This window comes from Felis catus, chromosome A2, assembly GCF_018350175.1.
Source record: "Felis catus isolate Fca126 chromosome A2, F.catus_Fca126_mat1.0, whole genome shotgun sequence".
Classification (NCBI taxonomy): Eukaryota; Metazoa; Chordata; class Mammalia; order Carnivora; family Felidae; genus Felis; species Felis catus.
In genome coordinates this window covers 32886076-32909292 of record NC_058369.1, presented here as the reverse complement: position 1 = coordinate 32909292, position 23217 = coordinate 32886076, and the positions used below count along the sequence as shown (strand labels likewise).

At 41.5% G+C, this 23217-nt stretch overlaps 1 protein-coding gene across 18 annotated transcripts in view; it reads left to right on the top strand.

Moving 5' to 3' along the window:
• The window catches only part of MAGI1 (membrane associated guanylate kinase, WW and PDZ domain containing 1), a 638028-nt gene that overhangs the window by 549750 nt on the left and 65061 nt on the right, over positions 1-23217 (top strand). For all 18 annotated transcript variants that reach the window (XM_023249926.2, XM_023249923.2, XM_023249922.2 and 15 more), the window contains 5 exons: positions 1295-1352; positions 3463-3569; positions 6294-6386; positions 11594-11776; positions 12557-13177. In XM_023249926.2, coding sequence (XP_023105694.1) covers positions 1295-1352; positions 3463-3569; positions 6294-6386; positions 11594-11776; positions 12557-13177 — 1062 coding nt within the window. The remainder of the gene's footprint in view (positions 1-1294; positions 1353-3462; positions 3570-6293; positions 6387-11593; positions 11777-12556; positions 13178-23217) is intronic.

The window sequence follows — 23217 nt, the reverse complement described above, 5'->3', positions numbered from 1 at the left end:
AAACCCATGAAATTAATGTCTCTTGATATGCAGCCAGATCTTAGCAAAACATAAACTTTGAGTAATTAGCGTGTGTGTTCGGGTGCACGCGCGTGACTCTGTTTCAGCGCAGGACTGTTGATGGCACATGTCAGCCCTTTGCCCGGATGAAAGAATCCTTCTTTGAGAAGAGTGGTGACCACGTGATTCCTCGAATTAAAAAAAGAAAAAGAATTTAGTGTTTCCAAATAGGTGACATTCCAAGCGTTTGTAATATTCCATTCAAGTTGGTCTTCATAGCTGACTTCCAGGAATAATGATTCACGTTGGAGTGTGGTGTTAACCCAAGCTTGCCTTAACTGTGTGTGTGTGAGAGTGGCTTTGAAATGAAGTTGAGTAATTGCTGCTCTGCTTGAAAGAATTGTTTAATGACACAAAACACAACCTGGTTACTTCTTTCACCAAGTCTAATTATCTGGTGCAATGGGGCTTTTTCACAGTAGATTCTTGTTGTGGCAGAACTCACTACTAGGAAGCTAATAAAGTTCCAGCTTTTGATATGAAACCTTATGGAGAGAAGTCCAGTAGAGCACAGTTGAGTTTTCAGAAAGGTACGTAAATCTGCCAGGGCCATTGTACAGCACCACAATAAAGGAATGAAATCTTCTCCCTCAAGTAGTGTGTTCTCAGAGGGCAGGACCTGTGTTTCTGCTTTCGTAGGCGAAAGGTAGGCCTGTCTGAATGCAGCAGTTGAATGATAGATGCAGGCAATTAGAAAGCCCAACTCCACGTGGGCATTTTTACTTACTCAGTAGCATTTTAATTAGGAACAAGGAGGAAATAAGATGCAAATTTTATTTTATTCCAGGGAGAGCAAAAGCAGCTCTATTATATTGAAAATGAAAAGAAACGTTAATTTTCATCCATTTTTGTTTGTGTGGTAAGGTAGTCTGGAAATAAAATGAGAAAATTATAAATATTTAAGATACAAACTAGGCATTCAAGGCAAATTTTAACCATATCTCCATTAAAATCTAATTTAATAGTTGATTTAGAACAAAAGCATCTGGGACTACATTTTATTAACTTGTAGTAGCTTGTGCAAAATATCAGTAAAGAATTGTTCCTCATGTAGAAAAATACACTGATAGGTACATATAATGCTCGCTTTTTGTTGTTGTTAGAATGCACAGTTTTAACTGGATTTAAGGCACTTTTAAGAGTCTCTCTCTTTTTCCCCTCACTTAGTTGTTAAGAATCCTTGGGTTCTTCAAGAATATGGTCTTCTTGCTCTAAATCTTCTTTTATTTTTCAGAACTACCTGCTGGTTGGGAAAAGATTGAAGACCCTGTCTATGGTATCTACTATGTAGAGTAAGTGGCTGTTAACCCATATTTTGGTTTGTACTCCTCTATAATAATTATGTACGTTTATGCTGAACAGAGTTGGCCATCTTATAAGGTACAAACTGTTAGCAACAACAACATAATTTGTAATGAAAATATATATGCATATTTTAATGAATGAGAAAATATTCAGTGAATCTGAAGACAGTAAATGCTAAAAGGACAGGATCACTGCCTTTTGTTTACCAGTATTTTACCAGGACCCAACACAGGCCTGGCATATGCCGCCTTCTTGATAAGTATTAGTTGAATGAATGAATGAATGAATGAATGAGAAAAGCTAAGACTCCCTGGAGCAGGTGAGTAGGGGTTATCTTCTGGAGCAGAACATGTTTGCCTACTTTTTGCCCTGCTCAGGCCTGAACTTTTCAGTAATTACTTATTTATTCATGCAGACTTTCCAGAAGGGTTAGACATGTCTCAGTAATGTGTGAAATGTCACCAGAATTGAGAAGATAATTGAGAACTGGCCCAAGCTGTAAGACCTTGTATGCTTCTTTGCCTCTCCTCTGCCTGAGGACCATAGACATAGCTCCTATTTTCCATCTTTAAGACTCTCAAACCCTCCTCATGTCCTGTGTGGTATATATCTTGTTCTGGCATTGGGCACATACTCTGTCTTGTTAGGATAATCCTGAAAGAAAAGAAACCCAAGAGATGAAACATTGTAGCAAATGTGCTATGTATCATTTCCTGAGAAAGTGGAGAAATCACTAATAAAAGAGGCTTCGAGAGAAACAAATGACATAGAAATATTCCATCGTCGTAATCCCGCCTGGTGCCCTAAAGACAGCTGGCAAGCTTTCTGTCTCTCATGCTCCAGGCAATGAAAATTCATCTGTATAATGGCCTGGTGATAAGAGTATATGATACAAATTGTCAGACTGTAAAATGCTCCGCATCTTATCATAAAAAAGTATGAGTTCAATATAGCAAGTGTCATTGGCCAGTCCTCACATGGCCAACTCTATGTAACAAAGGATTTGGTGATTTGGGCCATTAGAAGGGCATTGTTGTTTCTCTGACCCTCACAAAATAAAGCTCCTCTGTGTGCCCTGTGGATCATCTAAAGGTGGTTAGTCTATCCACCCTGTTTGACCAGCCTGCCTTTAAGAAATATTTTGAGTTCTGAATACTGTAATTACATAATAGGTCCGTTCCCAAACTTCTAATCAAGTATGATTTTGGATAAGACAAAACAAAACAAAAACAAAACACCAAGTGTATGTATGCTTGTGTGTATGTATGTTTGTGTAAAATATACACTAAGGCCATGGCAAAAAAAAAAAACCCATGCATGTACACGTATGTATGTATTTTTGTGCCATGGCCTTATTAGTTTTGGAACTGTCTGGCGTATCTAGGTCTTTGTCACTTTGAACGCATCACATTTGCTTAGGTTAGCTACATTTGGAGTTTTTTTGCCTGAGGCTCATACTTTTAATCCTGACTCCATGTCCACTGATGAAAATAGTTGGCAGATGTTGGGAGAGCCCTTCTTTTAACTTTGAGTGCTGAGGCTTCTCTGAACTGTCATAGGAAGCCACAAGCAGTTCTGGCATTGCATGTTATAGACTGCGTCCTGTCTGTACTTTAATCTCATTTTTAATAATTCCACAATCCACTTTTCCTTGAATTGAAGCACTTCCCTGAGTCAGGTGCTTCCTTGGACATTTGGAAGAGTCAGTGGTTAAAATCCTGCGATTTGAAAGCAGACAGACCTGAGCTTCCTTGCCTCTTGACTGTTTACTAGCCACGTTCTGTTAGGTGAGTTAGTAATTGCTCAGAAATTTACTTTCCCTCTCCATAAAATGTGAATATCAATAGGACCTGCCTCTTACCATTTATTGAAGATTTTAAAATAAAATGCGGGAAAAGCTGGTAGCCTCTATAGGCAGTCGCTATATGGAAAGCATTCGTTTCTTTTTCCTCTTCCTCATTGCCCGTTTTGACATGTGCTGGGCAGCATCTCAGACCACCTGCTTTGCTCAGTGCTAAGCAAGGGACTTGGCAGACTGGCATTTTGCTTGTGGGATGAACTGTTTTCTAACCAAATATTGTCTGCCTCCTGCTCCAGCCACATCAACAGGAAGACACAATATGAGAACCCGGTTCTAGAAGCCAAACGGAAGAAGCAGCTGGAGCAGCAGCAGCCGCAGCCACAGCCACAGCCGCAGCCAGAAGGTTGGTTTTCCCTTGATGTGTTGGGCAGAGGAGCTTGGGGCAAAGCCTGGGCGCTGACACCCCCGTGTGGTCAGAACTGGCCTTGATGTTCCCGTCCTTCTGCCGTGCCGTGGACTTGGTGTCCTGCGGGGGCGGGGGAGAGATGACAGTGCTTCTCTTCCACCCGGAACCCAGACAGCTCGAGTGGGGGCCCTAGCCCACGGCCCCCCGATCTCCACTTTAATTTAGAAAGAAGCTGTCATCCTACTGGAGAACTTGCTGTTGCCCCAGCATGTTTACATACCAGCTGGTGTCTAAATTCATACTGCTTTGAGCCCTTAGGAGGAGTTACTATATATGAAGCTAACTTCTAATTTTAGAAACATGACATGTAAGAATATAAAAAGCTGGTAATTTTTAATGCTTTTCCAAAACTATAAGTTAATTCATGATCTTTATAAAAATATGGACAGTTCAAGAATGGAGAATATTAAATTCTCCCCTGCTTGCTCCTATCTCATTCTCAATGATAGACACTGTGCTGAAATTTTAAGTTTATTTATTTGTTTTGAGAGAGCCTGAGAGAGCACGAGTCGGGGAATGACAGCTAGAGAGGGAGAGAGAGAATCCCAAGCAGGCTCTGTGATGCCAGCACAGAGCCCAATGTGGGTCTTGTACCCACGAAGCCATGAGATCATGACCTGAGCTGAAACCAAGAGTCGGATGCTTAACTGACTGAGCCACCCAGGTGCCCCTGTACATAGATGTATATTTTAATAACAATCGGATTGTAACTTATAGGGTGTGTGTGTGTGTGTGTGTGTGTGTGTGTATAACTTATATGTATATATATATATATGTTATATATATGTATATGTATTAGTTTTGTGACCTGATGATCTCATTTAAATGTATTTCTTGCACATATTTCAAAGCTGGTTAATAAAGATTTGCCCTGTAATTTTTAAGGGCTGCACAATTTTCCATTTTATGAACTTACTTCATTCAGCTATTTATTAATACATCTGTTCATTAATAGCCATCTAGTTATTAGTAGGGCTTTTTAGTTTTTCATTGCACCCTTTTAAAATGATATACTCAGGGGCACCTGGGTGCTTCAGTTGGTTAAGTGTTCAACTCTTGGTTTCATCTCAGGTCACGACCTCACACTTTTGTGAGTTTGAGCCCCACGTCGGGCTCTGTGCTGGCAGTGAGGAGTATGCTTGGGATTCTCCCTTTCTCTCTGCTTCTCCCCCACTTGTGCCCTCTCTGGCTCTCTTACAATAAATAAACTTGAAAAAATAAAATGAAATGACTGCTCAATACCCTCTCAATGTAATATGCAAATACCAAATATATGAAGATCAAATATGACACTTTTATTATAATATTGACCATAGTAAGTGTAGGTCATAGGGGGAAAGTTGGCAGACTTTTTCTGTGAATGGCCAGCTAGAGGACATTTTAGCCTTTGCCATTCATCCGGTCTCTATCACAACTGTTCATCTCAGCCCTTGAAGTATGAAAAGACCCGTACACAATGTGTAAATGAATAGATGTGACTGTGTTCCAATAAAGCATCATGTATGAAGATGGATATTTGAACTTGATGTAATTTTCATGTGTTACAAAGTATTTCTCATTTTAATTTTTTCAACCATGTAAAGATGGAAAAACCATCCTTGACTTGAGGGTTGTATCAAAATGGACAGTAGGGTCCCTTTGGCTTATAAGCCACAGGTGGCCAAACACTGCCATAGATTGTATTTTACTGTCTTTTGTTTCTGTTTTTGTTTTTTTAAGTAAGCTCTACGTCCAACATGGGCCTAGAACTTGTGATTCCGAGATCAAGAGTCTCATGCTCTACAAGCTAGCCAGCCAGGCACCACTACACTGTATATTAGAGTATTGTGTGTGTGTGTGTGTGTGTGTGTGTGTGTGTGTGTGTGTGTCTGTGTGTTCGTGTGTATGCACCTATCAAAAAGTTCTCCTTTCTACCTTCATCTCTTTTCTAGTTAAAAAAAATGTTTTTAAATATTTTTCTCAACTGGTGAAACTTTGTAGTGCGAGAAAGTACTGTTTGAAGGCTGGGGTATACGGTTGAATATATTAGCTGGAAGGTGACTGTGTAAATCTCAAGGATCACTCACAGCGCGTTGTTTCTGGGCCTCCAAGGTGAGGAAGACTACAGTCAGGACGCAGGCATGTTGGTGATGAGTCCCGTTCAGGTTTGGGAGATGGGAGGGGATAGCACTTTAGCATACTGCTGAAATCACCTTTATTGTCATCCAAGACAAGCAGACCTCAGCAGCTCAGCTCATGTCTCAAGTGTGTTAGAGACGGTTTTCCCTCATCGGGCTGGTGGCGTCAGTTGATTGTATATCTTTCCTGATATTTTTTACTTGATCTCACTTTGGACCCTCCGGTCACAGAGAACTGAAGTTTTTATTGGTCATATCACAATATGATATGAGCTTTCCTCAAAACTCTGATGGGAGAGGGACACACACAGACACACACACACACAGAGGGAGAGAGAGAGAGAGAGAGAGAGAGAGAGAGAGAGAATCTTATCCTTAACAAAGAGTGGGGTCCGATACCAGTTTGTTTTCTATCTAAGCTCTCTGTGTCTAGTTTCATTAGTTTGGGTAGTTGGATGCTTAAGAAGGTGAATCTTCTTTTAAGAGAATGTTAATGTGACTCCCATTTGAAGGAAACACAATGTACTCTTTCTTTTCCTCACAGAATGGACGGAACATCACCCATGTCTTGTGCCTCCTGTTACTCCAAACCACCCCCCGAGCAATCCGGAGCCAGCCAGAGAAGCTCCACTTCAGGGTAAAGCGTCTTTACGATGATGAAGCGTTTAGATCAAAAATTTAATTTTTTAAAGGAAGTTTAAAAAGTAGAATCTCACAGTTGCCAATTCCTTCCTTTGATGGTGAAAACTGTGATGTTAGAAATTCTAAACATACTGTTAATCAAACTTGCCAAGAAAACTAGAACTTTGTGTGTGGGTAAATTTGCTCAGCTAATTGCAGTGCTCTGAAAATAGTGACCACTTGCCGTTAGGGTTGCTCAGCCTCAGCGCCTTTGACGCTTGGGGCCAGATAATTCTTGGTTGTGCGTGGGGCCTGTCCGGTGCATTGGACCAAGTTGAGGGGCGTCCATGGTCTCTGCCCTCTTGTGACGACTAAAAATGCCCCAGTCGTTGCCAGATGCCCCGGGGAGAAATCCCAGGGTTGTAAATCACTGATTTCGAGACTACAGAAATTTAGTATTGGTATGTAGTAAGATAACTTGAAGAGTCAGCTTGAGGATATTCCAAGATCCTCGTCAACATATTTGCTTTTGACTAAGATTTTCTTGTAAATGTGAAACCATTTGATGTTATTATATACTAAATGTGAATCTCCTGTTCTTGCTGTAGTTTGGCATTTACACATATTTTACAATGTTTCGTTGGGTCTCACTTATTTATGCTCACAGATAGTAGGAGCCCCTAGAGACGTTCATTGTTAAAAATTGGTATCTCCAGGATCTTACTCCTTTCAGGCCTGATTGCTCTTAAATGATAGAGAAGAATTGGGTTTTTTGTTTGTTTTTGTTTTTTAAATTTCTTTAAATAAGAAAAATAGAACAGGCACTATATTTGATAGAGTTGGGGAATGTTTGTGGTACAGACCCATTAAAAAGACTAAGGTTTGTCTTCGTTCTCTGTACATTTTTAAAGAGGTATCGTTGCGTTAGATTTAAAAAGACAAGTAGAAAAACTCTTTTCTCTGATTTTCGTTCCTCCATTATAATTTTCATGAGCAAGAAGTTGCTTCCCTGGAAAGCTGATAGCATCATGAGATTGGTAATAATACCAGTTTATGTAAAATAATTTCTCCTGGCGTGGGTGTACATTTTTATGGTCCTAATGGTTTTAATAAAGATAGAACATAGCAGATGATAGCATTAATATCAATGCGATTGTGGCTTCCTCTGTATTTTTTAAATAGAAAATTCCTTCTGCAACCTCATGTGGCCTTATTTCCCTGCCTGCTGGTTAAGTGTCCTGTTCTAGCATCCTGCTAGGAGTCTCAGGAAGAGTGTGTAGCTACCTTGGTTAGACTGGTATTGGTGTCGCTTTGCTAAGTTCACTGCCCAACAAAACTTTCCTCTGATCAAGGGTACACTTCTAATTCCAGCAGATGATAACGTTGAAGACAGTTGCTCTTAGGAAAATTCTCCAATTCCAGTTGAGGCTTCGAGAGAGATTTCTGCAGCCCTCCCTCCACTGCACCCACCCCACCACCACCGCTTTCGAAATTACAACTCACCTTTAGTGGGCTGTTTTTATTTACCGGGTACCTCCCTACATATCTTCTGTCTGCTATGGTTTTTCCTTACGGCTATCATGAATAAGGAGGTTGGTACTGTCATTACCTCCATTTGCACCTGTAACACTTAGGCAGAGAGAGCATTGGCGACTTGGCCCACACCACACAGCCAGTAAGTACTAGAGCACCCGATTTGAATCCTAAGTGTCATTAGGAACAGTTAAATTTCTGGCTAAAACCTTTTTTGTTCATTTGTTTCTTGTCTTGTATGTGCGGGGACACCACTGTGTAGTCTAAATGTGGCCAACCAATACAGATGCCAATGGCTACGTGTTGACATTTAAATTGATTACAATTAAAAAACAATAAAGAGGTGCCGGGTGGCTCAGTCATTTGGGCGCATGACTTCGGCTCAGGGGATGAACTCATGATCCGTGGGTTTGAGCCCCGTGTCAGGCTCTGTGCTGACAGCTCAGAGCCTTTAGCCTGCTTCACATTCTGTGTCTCCCTTTCTCTCTGCCCGTCCCCCACTAATGCTCTGTCTCTCTCTGTCTCTCAGAAGTGAATAAACGTTAAAAAAAATTTTTTTAAGTAAATAAAATAAAAGTTTAGTCCCTCAGTTCCCCTAGCTGCATATCAAGGGCTCAAGAGCTATGTGTGATTAGTGACTGCCATATTGTACAGTGCAGATGTAAAGCATTGTGTTGTCCTAGAAATTGCTATTGGACATCACTGGCCTAGGGTGTTCAAACACATGCTAAAAAATTGTGCCAGCCTGTCAGAAAAGCAACCTCCTAAGGGCTATTGAAGAGCAGAATTTGGGGACAAGACTCAAAAGATCCTGATTAAATAGGTCTAGCATAAGCCCTAGACAGGAGTACCTTTATTTATTTATTTATTTTTAATTTATGTATTTATTTTGAGAGAGAGAGAGAACATAAGCAGGGAAAGGACAGAGAGAGGGAGAGACAGAATCCCAAGCAGGCTCTGTGCTGTCAGCGCAGAAAAGCCCAACATGGGGCTTGAACTCACAAACTGTGAGGTCACGACCTGCGCCAAGATCAAGAGTTGGGAGCTTAACCAACTGAGCCACTCAGGCAACTCTAAAATGAGTACCTTTAAAAAAAAAAAAAAAAGAGCTACCCAGGTGATTCTCATACATAACAAGATCGTGCAGCTGTATAGTCAGCAGACTAGGATCTCTTGGAAAATTACATTTACCACAGGGCTGCAGCAGAGAGCTCCAGTCCCACTGCTTGTGGGTAGAAAGTGCTTCTTTTCCAAAGCTGTGTTAGCTCATGACCCAACCATTCATAAAACATAATCAAATGCCCATGAATGTGAAGCCCTGTGATCTTCCCTAGTTAAGCGCTAAAAAAAGGAAGTCATCGGTGTAATTTCAAAGCTCTGTTCCTGTCTCCATTAAGTTGAAAACATTCTAAGTTCAAAATATGCTAATGGCTTTTTAAAAAATTCATTCAGTTAAACTGCCAGGCACATTTTCACATTTTCTAACTTTGCCTGTAATGAGGGTGAGAAGCTTAAACACCCAACCACGTCTTCCCACCTTCTCAAAGACACGTTGAATCGCATTTCTTTGTGCTGTTGTTCAGTCATTCGTTTATTCAGCACAGACTTCTGGAGCACATGAAGTGAAGGGGTGGGCGAGAATCAGACAGATCACCAAACCTATACATACCTGAGACGCATACTTTGTTGGATGGTGATAAATACTAGGGACAGGAAACAAGCAGGAAAGGGGGATTGGCAATGGTGGAGGAGGTGTTACAGTTTTTAAGAAGATGACCAGACAGAGCCTCACTGAGAAGGTGACGGCCACTGCTGTCTCTGCATAACCGAATTGTGTTTCCCTTCACGCCATCCCAACTCCCTAGCTGCCTCTGCCTTAAGGATGTAGGCTATTCGCACACACCCCTGGCCTCGGTTTGCCATCTGATAATTGCCGTGGCAGCTGTCTCCCCACAAGCCCCGAGTGCACTTGAAACCACCTTTCTGATGCCGTGGCGGACGACTGTGCATGGCGAATGCTTCAGCCTTGCCTTTCGTTAGCCGCCGTGACGAGTCTGTAGTTTATGAAGCTTCCAACCAGCCTTGCAAAGGGGGAGCTTCGTGAGCAGGACGATGACTCTAGTAATTTATAAGAGTCCATTTTAAGAGCCGGGAACTTTTGAAATATGCAATTAAAAATTGTATGTGTGCCCAGAGACTTTTTGAAAAAGGTCTTTTAGCTATAGCTAACCAAAAATAACTTCCTTTCTGGGTGCCACACTTGGGTGTAGGGGTCTATGGAGACTTCTTCTCCTGGGTGTTTTGTTTTTGTTTTGATAACACTTTGGAGAGAAGATGAGGAAGCTGTGGCAAGCAGGAGAGAAGGGGTTATGAATTATAATTAGGAGAGGGTTTTTTTTTTTGTTTATAAGATTTTGTTTTTAAGTAATCTCTACACCCAACGTGGGGCTCGAACTTACAACCCCAACATCAAGAGTCGCATGCTCTACTGAGGTCCATTAGGAGCCCCTAATCAGGAGAGTTTAAAAAGTCTAAACCTGAAGTGATGTCCACTATTTGGGATAACTAGAGAAATTCTGGGAAATTTCTCAATTGTGGAGAAATTCCTAACAATACTGACTTTAAAACTTTTGGTTTGTGTACAAACTGTTACTGTGAATATTATCAAGAAAACAAGAAAACCATAGGGAGCATGTTTGGTAGTTCTTTAGCTATATAGCTGTTAATTTATTTTATTTCAGTTTTTTTTAATTTATGTATTTATTTTGAGAGAGGTCATGGGGGAGAGGCGGAGAGAGAGGGAGAGAGAGAATCCCAAGCAGGCTCCCCACTGTCAGTGCGGAGCCCAGCATGGGGCTTGATCCCGCTAAATGTGAGAGTGTGACCTGAGCTGAAATAGGTGCCCCTATTAATTGATTTTAAACAGGACAACTGAATTTGGAGCTGTGTGGCTTTTGTTAGTAACTATTTCGTTTAGATGTTTTGTATCTTAAAAAAATATTCTAAGCCACACGTCCTAAACTTTTTTAAACAATAAATTTCATTAGGGGGCATGTCCAGGCTGTTTTACAAATTGTTAAAAGGCAAAAACATACAGGAAAAATGACACATTTGAAACTCAATTCAAGGTGAAGTTATGACTCTTCTAATTTTGAAAGTAGCGAATTACATTTTTATCATTATTCTTTGTGACCGTATATTTCCTGGCATCCTCTATATATTTTCAGAATGTGTTTTCTGTTTGATTAGAAACTAAAGTTTTCGCTGAATTGGTTTCACAAGTAGAAGCCAAGCCTGAGGCAACACGTTGGAAGTTGTATTGCAAATTAGAAACCGTAACAACACAGACAACACAAAACACAGACCCATTTTATCTCTGTGAAGGACCTCATGGCAGCTCAATTGCTGTGAAACTACATGAACTGAAACCAAGAAGTGTTTCAGATGATGGTCATTTTTCTCTTGTATTTTCTTTGAGAACTTCATGCTGACATACTGTGGGTACCGTATCCCCCTTCTTAAACAGAGGGGCCTGGGAACACCATCTTATTACTGCAGTCAAGAGAGGAATTTCCTAAGACCCCTCAGGCACAGGAGCTTGGAGAGCCGTCCATAAGTTGTGTCATTTATTATTTAATTCACCTTTTCATGCATAGTGACGTTCCTTATACTTTTCGTATTTTCATCCAGGCAAACCCTTTTTTACACGAAACCCTTCTGAGTTGAAAGGCAAGTTTATTCACACGAAGCTGCGGAAAAGCAGTCGTGGCTTTGGCTTCACAGTTGTTGGAGGTGATGAACCTGACGAGTTTCTGCAGATCAAGAGCTTGGTCCTGGATGGTCCTGCGGCATTGGATGGCAAGATGGAAACAGGTAGAGGCACCACAGGGCCCTAGCATTCCCTGTGAGGTGTGACTGCCACCCGGCACCTGAACCGGGGCAAACGACATCATGATTTTGTGACTTTATAAATGTTTTTTATTTTTGTATTTTTTTAAGTTTGTTTATTTTGAGAGAGAGAGAGAGAGAGAGCCCACGAGCTGGGGAGGGCCATGGAGAGGGAGAGGGAATCCCAAGCAAGCTCTGGCACTGTGAGCACAGAGCCTGATACGGGGCTTGATCCCTTGGACCATGAGATCATGACCTGAACTGAAACCAAGAGATGCTTAACTGACTGAGCCACCCAAGCGGCCCCAGTAAATGTTTTTTTAAACACTGTAAGTAAGCAAGATTCCTCCACTACATAAATGCATTCCCTGGTATAGATGCAAACCTTTGAAGCCATTCTAACTTTGGGGTACTGTTAGGGTGCTATTAAATACAGTAAGGTGGTAATTTACTAAAAATTTAGATCTGTATGAATAGAAGAAGTCTAAACTTGGATTTCTGCAATGAGAATTTTTTTTAGAAGAAATCCCACTGTTCTTTCAATGATCATTATATTCTCATTAGCAGGGCAGACAGGAGATGCTAAAAGAATGCCTTGTTAGCAGTTACAATAAGTAATAGAAGCATTCCCTTTGTGCCCTATGATACCACCCCCAAACCTCCAGTTTCCGTTCAGCTTCCTTTTGGTAGAATTTCATAGTATAATGTTGATAAAACTTGGTTTGGCTACTTTCTTTTTAACCCCCAAACTCTTACCTTTTGCAGGAGATGTCATTGTCAGCGTGAATGACACCTGTGTTTTGGGACACACACACGCGCAAGTTGTGAAAATCTTCCAGTCCATTCCCATCGGTGCCAGCGTGGACCTTGAACTCTGCCGAGGTTACCCGTTGCCTTTTGACCCAGATGACCCCAATACAAGTTTAGTGACTTCGGTAGCCATTTTGGATAAAGAACCAATTATTGTGAATGGGCAAGAGACCTATGATTCGCCGGCCAGTCACAGCAGTAAAACAGGCAAAGTCAATGGCATGAAGGATGCCAGGCCAAGCAGCCCTGCTGATGTGGCTTCAAACGGTTCCCATGGTTACCCCAATGACACTGTCTCTTTGGCTTCCTCCATAGCCACTCAGCCAGAGCTCATAACTGTTCATATAGTCAAAGGCCCAATGGGCTTTGGTTTTACTATCGCGGACAGTCCTGGTGGCGGTGGCCAAAGAGTGAAACAGATCGTGGACAGTCCAAGGTGCCGCGGCCTGAAAGAAGGGGATCTTATAGTGGAAGTTAATAAGAAGAACGTGCAGGCTCTGACCCATAATCAAGTTGTGGATATGCTGATTGAATGTCCAAAGGGAAGTGAAGTCACACTGTTGGTGCAACGAGGAGGTATGTAGGTTTCTTTTGTTATATGATTTTTTTTTCTCTTAACCCAGAATCCATTGTTTCACTTACTAGTCTCCAGGTGGCTTTGGGGGCTTTTTAAATGTCTAGTCTTTAAGATCACTTTTATTTACCCATTTGGAAACGTATTCAAATTGCCTTCTGTTTTTTCCAAATGGTAGCCTCTATAGAATGAAGGTTGTGTGTATATATTATGTTATACCTCTGTAGCCAAAATGATACCTTTAAATGTAACTTGCATTGTGCTTTTAAAAAAACTTTAATATTTTAGAATCTCTATCCTTCAAGTGTCCTGAACCTGGCCTGCACAGCCCGCATGCAAAACGTGGCTCTTGCTCACTGTGCTCACTGTTCCAACCTCATTTCACACTCCTCTCCCCTTGTCACTATAGTCTAGCCACCTGGCTTCTTTTCGGAAGAGGCTCTAGTACTACAAGCCTTTGCTGTCTCAGGGCCTTTGCACTTCCTGTTCCCACTGCTTGGAAAGCTCTTGCCCCAGCTATTCACTTGGCCAGCTCAGTCTCACTCAAGTCTCCTCCTAGACGAATGTTTCTCAGGTTACTTTTTTAAAGTAGCTTCTCAGTTCCTTGTAATCTTCACTGCAGCGTCCCATTTCTTCCTAGCCTTTATTACATCATTATTATTATGGCACAAGTCATTGTTTTGTTTATGCATTTAATTTTTCTTTGTTGCTCTCTTTTTCACTAGAATATAAGACCCATAAAGCAGGACCCATGTCTGCATGTTGACAGTTGTATGCTTTCATAAATGAAAAAAACAGTGAATGAGTGAATGGGTATGTGATTACTTACACTTGACAGGAATAATAGCTCCAGGATCATAATGAAAAACATACCTCAACATACCCACATCTTCATGAAGTGGTAGGATCTCAGAGAAGTAGGGTACTCTAAATCTTGAGACCTGGATTTCCTCTCCCCTGCCTGCACCCCTTAATCCTGCCCCACCAGAACTCTCAGGAACTCGCACTGAGAAGTATTTTTTACATGGCTGAAATGTATTGTCCCTGGGTATGCGTATGTGGCTAGTGTTGATTGATCACTTCACACAGTGGGCCTGAGAATGGTTGTTCCTTCAATCTTTGCCAACATGACCTGTTTGATGTACAGCATATTTTGATTGTCTGAAAAGAGATCAGGAGCTAGACATTTATTTCCTTTTGGTTCCATTGAAGCAGAGGAACTCCTTTGTGTCACGGCGACTGTGTTCTCATCTCATGATGTTGTATGTTCTGTGGTCAGAATGACTGGGGTCACTGGAAAGAAATCCAAAATTCAGAGCAATTGTGTGAACTGAAATGCTCAGCTAACACGTCTTAAACAGCTATAATAGCCATTGTGCAGATTTAACTTTTAACCAGTTATCTCCAGCAACATCCTTTTGAAGTCTCTTCTTGTACCTTGATCACTTGACTGCACAGATCAGTTTTCTCAACAGTGACCGAGATGTAGGAGAAAGTGACTCGAGATTAAGAATCATCATGATGGTGGTGCTGGTGATATTGGTGGTGATGGTAGTGATGGTGGTGATGGTGGTGATGGTGGTGATGGTTGATGGTTGGTGGTGGTGGTGGTGGTGATGGTGTTGATGATGGTACCTGACACTTGTGGATAAGCTGGCAATTTACAAAGCACTTTTAATATTGGCCCCTGCCTCTCATCTCACTTGTACCATGTCCCTGAAAGGTAGGCAGGTGCCATGCTCTACTATGACTGAGGGGTTCACCTCAAATCTGGGGTTTCCAGTTCAACACTCTGCCCTGCTTAACTCCGAATAACATGGCTTTTTCCAAAATTGCTGATTTTTGTGGCCAGCAGCTTGAAAACTTAAATAGTTCTTGGTCCATCTGGGCCATTTTTGACTTAGCCACTGCTCATTTGATGGCCACAAACCACCCTGCTCTCCTGCCTAATTTATTTGCTCCTTCGTGCCATTTTTCAGTGTGTTCAGTTTTTCTTTTTTATTAGATTCACTTGAAGGAAACCAAAAAATAGTGCCTCATTACACCCTCTAACTTACTACATTCACCGGAACCATACTGTAATGAATATGCCCAAACTAGCAAACAAGTGATGATAGAAACCTACCCCTGGATTTCACATATGCTTGCATTTTCTCTTCTTAATTTCTAAGACCTTCTTTTTGTTAATGCCATTACATCATATAAACTTAAATTAATGTGGAAAGATCCAGAATATATTGCCACATTAGTGAACATCTCCATAGTTTATTCCGGAATCTGAGTAATTTAAAATCAGTCTCACATCAGCAGTCTTTAAAATACACCATATGCCTTGTGTTTGATTTATGTTTTGGATAGAAAGTTTGTACATCTGCATTTGGCAGGCTAGCACTAGCTACTATTAATCTTTCTAGAAAGCATATAAATATATTTGTTTCTGCCATACGTTAGTTATTTGAACAGGGGCCAACATTTTAGTCATCACTCCTGTATGGTGAGGGTGTCAACGAGAAGGTTTGGTGAAGCCACAAAGGCAGCTTCTAGGTTAAATGAGAAAGTTAATGGCCACTTCCCTGATTCTTTCTAATGAGTCTCATTTCTGCCAAACTCCTAGTAAAGCCGATTGATAAACTCATGATTCTTGTGAGTCTTAGGAATTGAAATCTTGAGGGTGAGGCTTTCTGTGCTTTAAACAACTGGCCTTTTCTACTTTGGGACAGAAGTAGCTACATTTGTATTTGTTTTCATTCTTAATCTCCTGAGCTCATTTTTGAGGTCTCTTCTTGTCAAGATTGGGTACCTTTTGATTTTGGTATTTTTTTTGTCTTCCCTCCTCCACCCTAAGCTGGAAATCAAGCAGAGGTTGGAATGTCATTTGTGAATTTCTGGGACTGGACAGTTTCCTGGATCTGGCGTGGAATTGCTGGGGGTGTTCATCCACATGCCCTGGCAGCTGGGACCCTTACCGATTTGTTTATAAGTATCTTCTCTGTAAATAGGTCCTTGTCTCCTGGTCCATCAGTCACACTCTTCATGGGCACAGCCTTCTTTCTAGGCCTGGCTCCCCATCTTCCTAAGGCACTTACCTTCCTCCTTCGCCCTCTGCTGTGCAGTCAGGAGAATGCTCTTTACTTATCTTACCTTTATGTAGTATTTGCATTCAGATAGCCTGTTGCCTGACACCAGTGTGAATCTAGAGACTTTTTTTAGGTGTGTGGAAAATTATGCTAGAAGGAGATTGCTGGGTTTTTTTTTTTTTAAGAATATCGTGGGTTTTGGGGCACTTGGTTGGCTCACTTGGTAGAGGATCTGACTCGATCTCAGGGCCCTGAGTTCCAGCCCCATGTTGGGAGTGGAGCCTACTTTGAAAAAAAGTAGTGGTTTTTTTTTTTTTAAGTTTATTTATTTATTTATTTAGAGAGAGAGAGAGAGAGAGAGAGTGTGTGTGTGTGTGTGTGCGCACATGCACAGGGGACGGGAGAGAAGGGGAGAGAGAGAGAGAATCCCAAGCAGGCTCCATGCTGTCAGCACAGAGGTCACCGGTGGGGCTCGAACTCATGAACCATGAGATCATGACCTGAACTGAAACCAAGAGTTGTAGGCTTAACCATCTGAGCCACCTAGGTGCCCTTAGTGGGTTTTTTAATTTACAAGAGATCATTTGTCTTGTAAAAGTTGGTTTTTGGTTTCTTTTCTTTTCTTTTCTTTTCCTTTCTTTTCTTTCTTTCTTTTTTCTTTTTCTTTTTTTTTTTTTTGCTTTTTTAAAAAAAGGGTATTGTATGTCACATGGCTACCTGTGCACCTTTGTGTATTTTGTATATTTGGCTAATTCACACCGGTTAGCAAGTGGGACATTCTTTAAGATGTAATATTGGTTTGAGTCGGAATACTCTGGTTCATGAGATTTGGCAATACTTTATGAAAGTGGAGAATGTGTGTCTTGCTTTTGAGAGAAAGCGTGTATCGAACGGACAGCTGACCTGGGCGTCAGGAGCCCCTCTCTGCTTCCACCCGCCCTCTTAATTCTCTACACCTCTGACCACGTTACCGCTCCTGCCCTGAGACTCAGCGCTCAGTTCAACAAAATGGATGTTTTGAACCAGTCCTCTTCCAAGTGACCCTTTTTGGCCTACTACCTTAATGCACAAAATGATGTCCTTGATGTGTTAAAAGCCAAAATTCAACTGAGTAAATTTTAAAGATCGGAACTGGCTTTTCTCAATGATTCCTGAGAGCACCCCATCGAGCAAAAGAAAGGAGCTCTGGGAAGCTCTACAGGGTAGAAGGCTTTTACACGCAGAAAAGAGTAGGATGCGGTGTTAAACTAGCACAAAGCAGATCGGTTGTGGTAGGATCACCTTCCCTTAGGGGAAGGCCAGCCTCTACCAGGCAGGTGACCTCACCAATGCTAACCAGGTAATTCCAAATGGCATGGTGTAAGATTTTATTCCTGGGAGAGGCTGAAACTGTAAGTCAATATTAAGTCTCAGTTTGGTGATCCAGGGCTCAGCATAAGTGACTCAATTTGGGGCCTATCGTGTCATTTTTTTTAACAATTCCCCACTTTTGATCAGACTCTCAGCCTGAGAGATGCGACTAAAGTTTTAAGGAATTACCACTACTCCTAGCTGCTGCTCTAGAGTTCTCAGATTTTGTTAATCTTCTGTGATGGTACTCACAGGTCATGACATCTTTTTGCTAAATCTCTGTGTGGTATTCACAGCTCACAACTCCAGATTCACAATTTTAAAAAAATGTTTATTTATTTTTTTTGAGAGGCGGGTGCAGGGAAGGGGCAGCGAGATGGAGGGAGAGAATCCCAACCAGGCTCCACACTGTCCATGCAGAGCTTAACGCGGGGATCCATCTCCAGAAGTGTGAGATCATGACCTGAGCCAAAATCAAGAGTTGGACGCTTAACCAACTGAGCCACCAGGTGCCCCCAGGTTCACATTTTTTAAGTTGGTCATTCTCTTTGTTTGTCTTCTGGCGTTCTGTTCTTGGGGGATCATGGGCTTGCTGGTGAGCAGCTGCAAACGTGCATTTAAAGCTTTTGAGAGAATATAATTCACCAGGGAGACTATTATGATTATTATAGACAGTGTAATTAGCAATGTCTGGAATGTATTTCACAATCATGGTCCCCAAGACCCATAGCAGTCAGAATCAAGTAAGTCAAAGAAAGACCCCATTGTGAGGGAGTCACCTTTTTTAGGCCACCTGGCTGGTTCGGTGATCTTCCGTAGCTGAATTTCAGCTAACCCAGAAGTGTTCCTCCAGTCACAGAAAGGGATGTCGGCCACAGCAGAGACACCTCCTTGCTCAGCTAAAAGCTAATCAGAGGCTGTTGTCTTACCAAGAACAGCTTTGGCCAGAGTCTGGGAATTTTTGTTAGGCAGTTGTTGCTTTAGCAGCAGGTTCTGAAATTATCTTCAAGAGTTACGGAGAGGTTCCTGCTCATAGCCTCAGGGCATTTACTTCTACCTGGGGGAGCCTGGTCTTCCAAAGGAGGCTGATTTCGAATCATGAATGCCTAACTGGTAATTCCTATATTCTTGCTTTTCACAAGCTGTTTGTTACATACATAGAGGAAAGATCCCAAGATTCTACAGCCAGATGATGCAGGTTTAAAGCCCAGCTCCCACCTCTATATGCTTTGTGACCTTACACAAATCATCTGAGAAAATGGGAATAATGAGACTTATTTTGCATGTGCATGTGCTTGATAAAGATAAAATAAGATACCATGTGTGCTCATTGCTTGCTGGCACACAAGTAATCACAGTAAATCAGTGGTGTTTTACTGATGTTACCTAGTATCAGAAGCAACTGGGTAGTGCTGTTTTTTTGGTTTTTTTTTTTTAAACAGGGTGTGGGGGCACCTGGGTGGCTGAGTGGTTTAAGCATCTGACTTTGGCTCAGGTCCTGATCTCATGGTTCATGAGTTCGAGCCCCACATCGGGTTGTCTGTTGTCCACGCAGAACTCACTTCGGATCCTCTGTCCTCCTCTCCCTCTACCCCTCACCCGCATGCGCGCGCTCTCTCTCTCTCTCTCATAAATAAATAAACAAACAAACACTAAAAAAAAAAAAAGGCCCTACCCAGACATACAGTATATTAATCACAGTGCATGACCTCTAGGCATCTTGTATTTTTGTAGAAGTTCCACAGGCAATTCTCATGTACAACCAGAACTGCAACCATGGACCTTTCCATGTTTTTTTTTTAATATTTATTTATTTGGGGGAGAGTGTAAGCAGGGGAGGGGCAGAGAGAATGGGACAGAGGATCTGAAGCAGAAGCTCTGTTCTGAAAGCAGTGAGCTTGATGCGGGGCTCGAACTCAGAAACTATGATATCACGACCTGAGGTGAAGTCAGATGCTCAACCGACTGAGCCACCCAGGTGCCCCTGGGCCCAGTTTTAATTCTCTGACATTTAACTTGGAGGAAAATCAGGTTATAACACAAAACAGTTACCTTCATTTCTTTTTTTGTTGTTGTTTTAATAAAGTTTATTTATTTTGAGAGAGAGAGATCATGAGCAGGAGAGGGTCAGACAGAGAGAAAAAGAATATCCCAAGCAGGCTCCATACTGTTAACATGAAGCCCGACATGGGGCTGAACTCACAAACCCTGAGATCATGACCTGAGCCGAAACCAAGAATCAGACACTTCACCGACTGAGCCACCCACGTGCCCCACAGATACTTTCATTTCCGAATAATATTCTTCTTCTAAAGTCTATAAGCAACAGATTGTTTGGTCTTCCCGAAGGTCCATCTCCTACAGCCTCATAATCGCATGGTACCGATCATGTTCCTGCTCTCACTGATTGAGCACTTACGTGTGCCCGCCCTGTTACCATGGTACAGGCAGTTCATAGATAGACCCGTGAATAAAACCTCGTGCACCCCATTGCTGCGACTACCCTGGTACTGCCATCACTTTGCATTGTGATTCTGAGTTAGGGTTCTCTGGGAAATGAAGGCACGGATTGTTAACGCCTACACTAGGAAAAAAAAAATGAAAAAATTACTTTTGTTTTCAGTGTTGAAACTCCACAGCTAAATTTGCTTCCTGTAAAGCAAAGGGGAAATTTCTGGTTTGGTTGGAAAAGTATGTATAAGACTCCTCCTTGCTTAAATGACTTGTAATAAAACAGTAAATATTTCCAACGTGTGCCAGGCATAGTTGGCTCTAAACATTTTATATAGCATAATTTAAAAGAGCTCCATGAGTTAAGTAAAATCTTGGCTCCATTTAAAAGAAGAAGATGCTGAGGCTCAGGACAGGGATTTACCAAGAATCACACAGCTGGTTAATGGCAAAGCCAGGATTTAAACCTAGAAGTTTTGGTCCTAAAGACTGGGCTCTTAACCACTAGGCTAAGCAGCATCTTGGCTTATAGATGCGTAACTTCAATACCATAAGTATTGAGGGGAATATCTTATGTATAAAGTAATGAATAAGGTGTGAAGTCCATGGGCAAATTGATGCCACTTAATTTTCATCAAAATTTACAGATGATATTTAGTTCGTTAAATCATTGATCCATTTAGGAAAAGCATTATCTAGTCTCATCATCTAAGCACATCATCAACATTGTGTGTGTGTTTTTTTTCCTTCTGAAGCGATGCACAACCATCATGATTAGAACTGCAGTGAGCTGTGCACCGGAGTTAAACCCGGGTGATCAGGTGTCTCTCTTCTCTTTGCCCTCTGGTCCTGGGCCCGAGAATGAATTGCAAATTGCACCGCTTCAGTGTTTGACTGCCAGAATCTCTCACATTGAGCTGCAGGACCTCCAAAAGAGGAATTTGGGCTGGTTGCAGAGTGATATCCTAATAGTGCTGGAGTTCTGTGTGTTCACATCAGCAAATTCGGTCATTCTCATCCCTCCCAGGATGCCCAGCTCCATCTCCCTCCTGCTTCTTCCCTGGCCTCTGCCATCCATCATACGGCACCTGGCCTTGCAGAGGCCTTGCAGCCCATCCCAGGGCTTCCTACGGCCTGTGCTCCTACTAGAGAAATGTAAAGGCAACTGAATCACGTCACTCCTCTTGTCAAAATGACTTCTCATCATCCAGGTTCAGCTCCAAGGTCCTGTGCCAAAGCTGTAGCCCTTACCCATCCCTCTGTCTGACTGTTTCTTCTCCAAGGGAGCCACAGGGCTCTCTCACTCACGTCCTTCAGGCTTCTACTCTGAGGTTCTTTCCTCCAAGAAGCCTGCTCTGACCTCCCCATGGAAAATTACAGCACACCCCCAGCACCACTTTTCTGCTCGGTGCTTCTCCCTCACGGAACTCACACTTACTTATGACCTCCATGAGAGCAGGGACTTGGATTTGGTCACTACTTCATCCCTGCCAGCTGAGATCATGCCTGGCACATTGTGGGTGTTCAGAAAGTGATATATGTTAAGTGAAAAGTGTGAATTAACATCAGGCCCTTTGGTTTTGTAAACACTAATCCTCAAGAGAACTCTCTGAGGTGAGCACTGTATTTTTTTAATTTTAAAGAATTTTTAAAAAAAACTTTTAATGTTTATTTATTTTTGAGAGAGAGAGAGAGAGAGAGAGAGAGAGAGAGAGACAGAGTACAAGCAGGGGAGGGGCAGAGAGAAAAGGAGACACAGAATCCGAAGCAGGCTCCAGGCTGTAAGCTGTCAGCACAGATCCCGATGGGAGGCTCGAACCCACAAACCACAAGATCATGACCTGAGCTGAGGTCAGACACTTAATGACTAAGCCACACAGGCAACGCATAATTTTATAAGAATCTTTAAAGTTTTTTATTTTAATTCCAGTTAATATATAGTGTTATATTAGTTTTAGATGTATAATAATTCCCATCACCCATTTCACCTGTGCCCCCATCAAACATCAGTTTGTTCTCTCTAATTAAGTGTCTCTTAATTTGTGTTTCTTTTCTTTCTTTTTCCCTTTGTTCATCTTAAATTCTACCTTTGAGTGAAATCATATGGTATTTGTCTTTCTCTGACTCTATTGTCTCGCTTAGCATTATACTCTTTAGTTCCATTCACATCATTGCAAATGGCAAGATTTCATTCTTTTTTGTGACTGAATAATATTCCTGTGTGTGTGTGTGTGTATCACTTCTTTATCCATTCATCAATCAGTGGACCCTTGCCTATTGTAAATATCTTGCCTATTGTAAATATTGCTGCTATAAACATATGGGTCCCTATATTCCTTTGAATTAGTGTTTTTATATTCTTTGGGTAAATACTCAGTAGTGTGATTGTTGTATTAAAAGGTAGATCAATTTTTGCCTTTTTGAGGAATCTCCATACTGTGTTTGATGGTGGCTGCACCAGTTTGTTTTCCTACCAATGGTGTAAGAGGGTTCCTTTTTTTCCACATCTTTGTCAACACTTGTTTTTTTTGTGTGTTGTTGATTTTAGCCATTCTGACAGGTGTGAGATGATATCTCTTTGTAGTTTTAATTTGCATTTCCTTGATGATGAATGATGTTAAAGATCTTTTCACGTGTATGTTAGCTATCTGTACGTCTTCTTTGGTGAAATGCCTGTTCATGTCTTCTGCCCATTTTTAATTTGATTATTTGTTTCTTGAGTGTCGAGTTTATAAGTTATTTATGGATTTTGGATACTAACCCTTTATCACATATGTCGTTTGCAGATATCTTTTCCATTCTCTAGCTTGCCTCTTAGTTTTTTTGATTATTTCCTTTGCTTTACAGAAGCTTTTTATTTTGATGTAGTCCCAGTAGTTTTTGTTTTTGATTCCGTTGCCTCAGGAGACATGTCTAGAAAAAAACTTGCTATGGCTGATGTCAAAGAAGTTACTGCCTATGCTCTTTTATAGGATTTTTTTATGGTTGCAGGTCTCACACTTAGGTCTTTCATCTACTTTCAATTTATTTTTGTGTATGGTGTGAGAAAGTGGTCTAGTTTCATTCTTTTGCATGATGCTGTCCAGTCTTCCCAACACAATTTGTTGAAGAGACTGTCTTTTCCCCACTGGATATTCCTTCCTGCTTTGTCAAAGATTACTTGA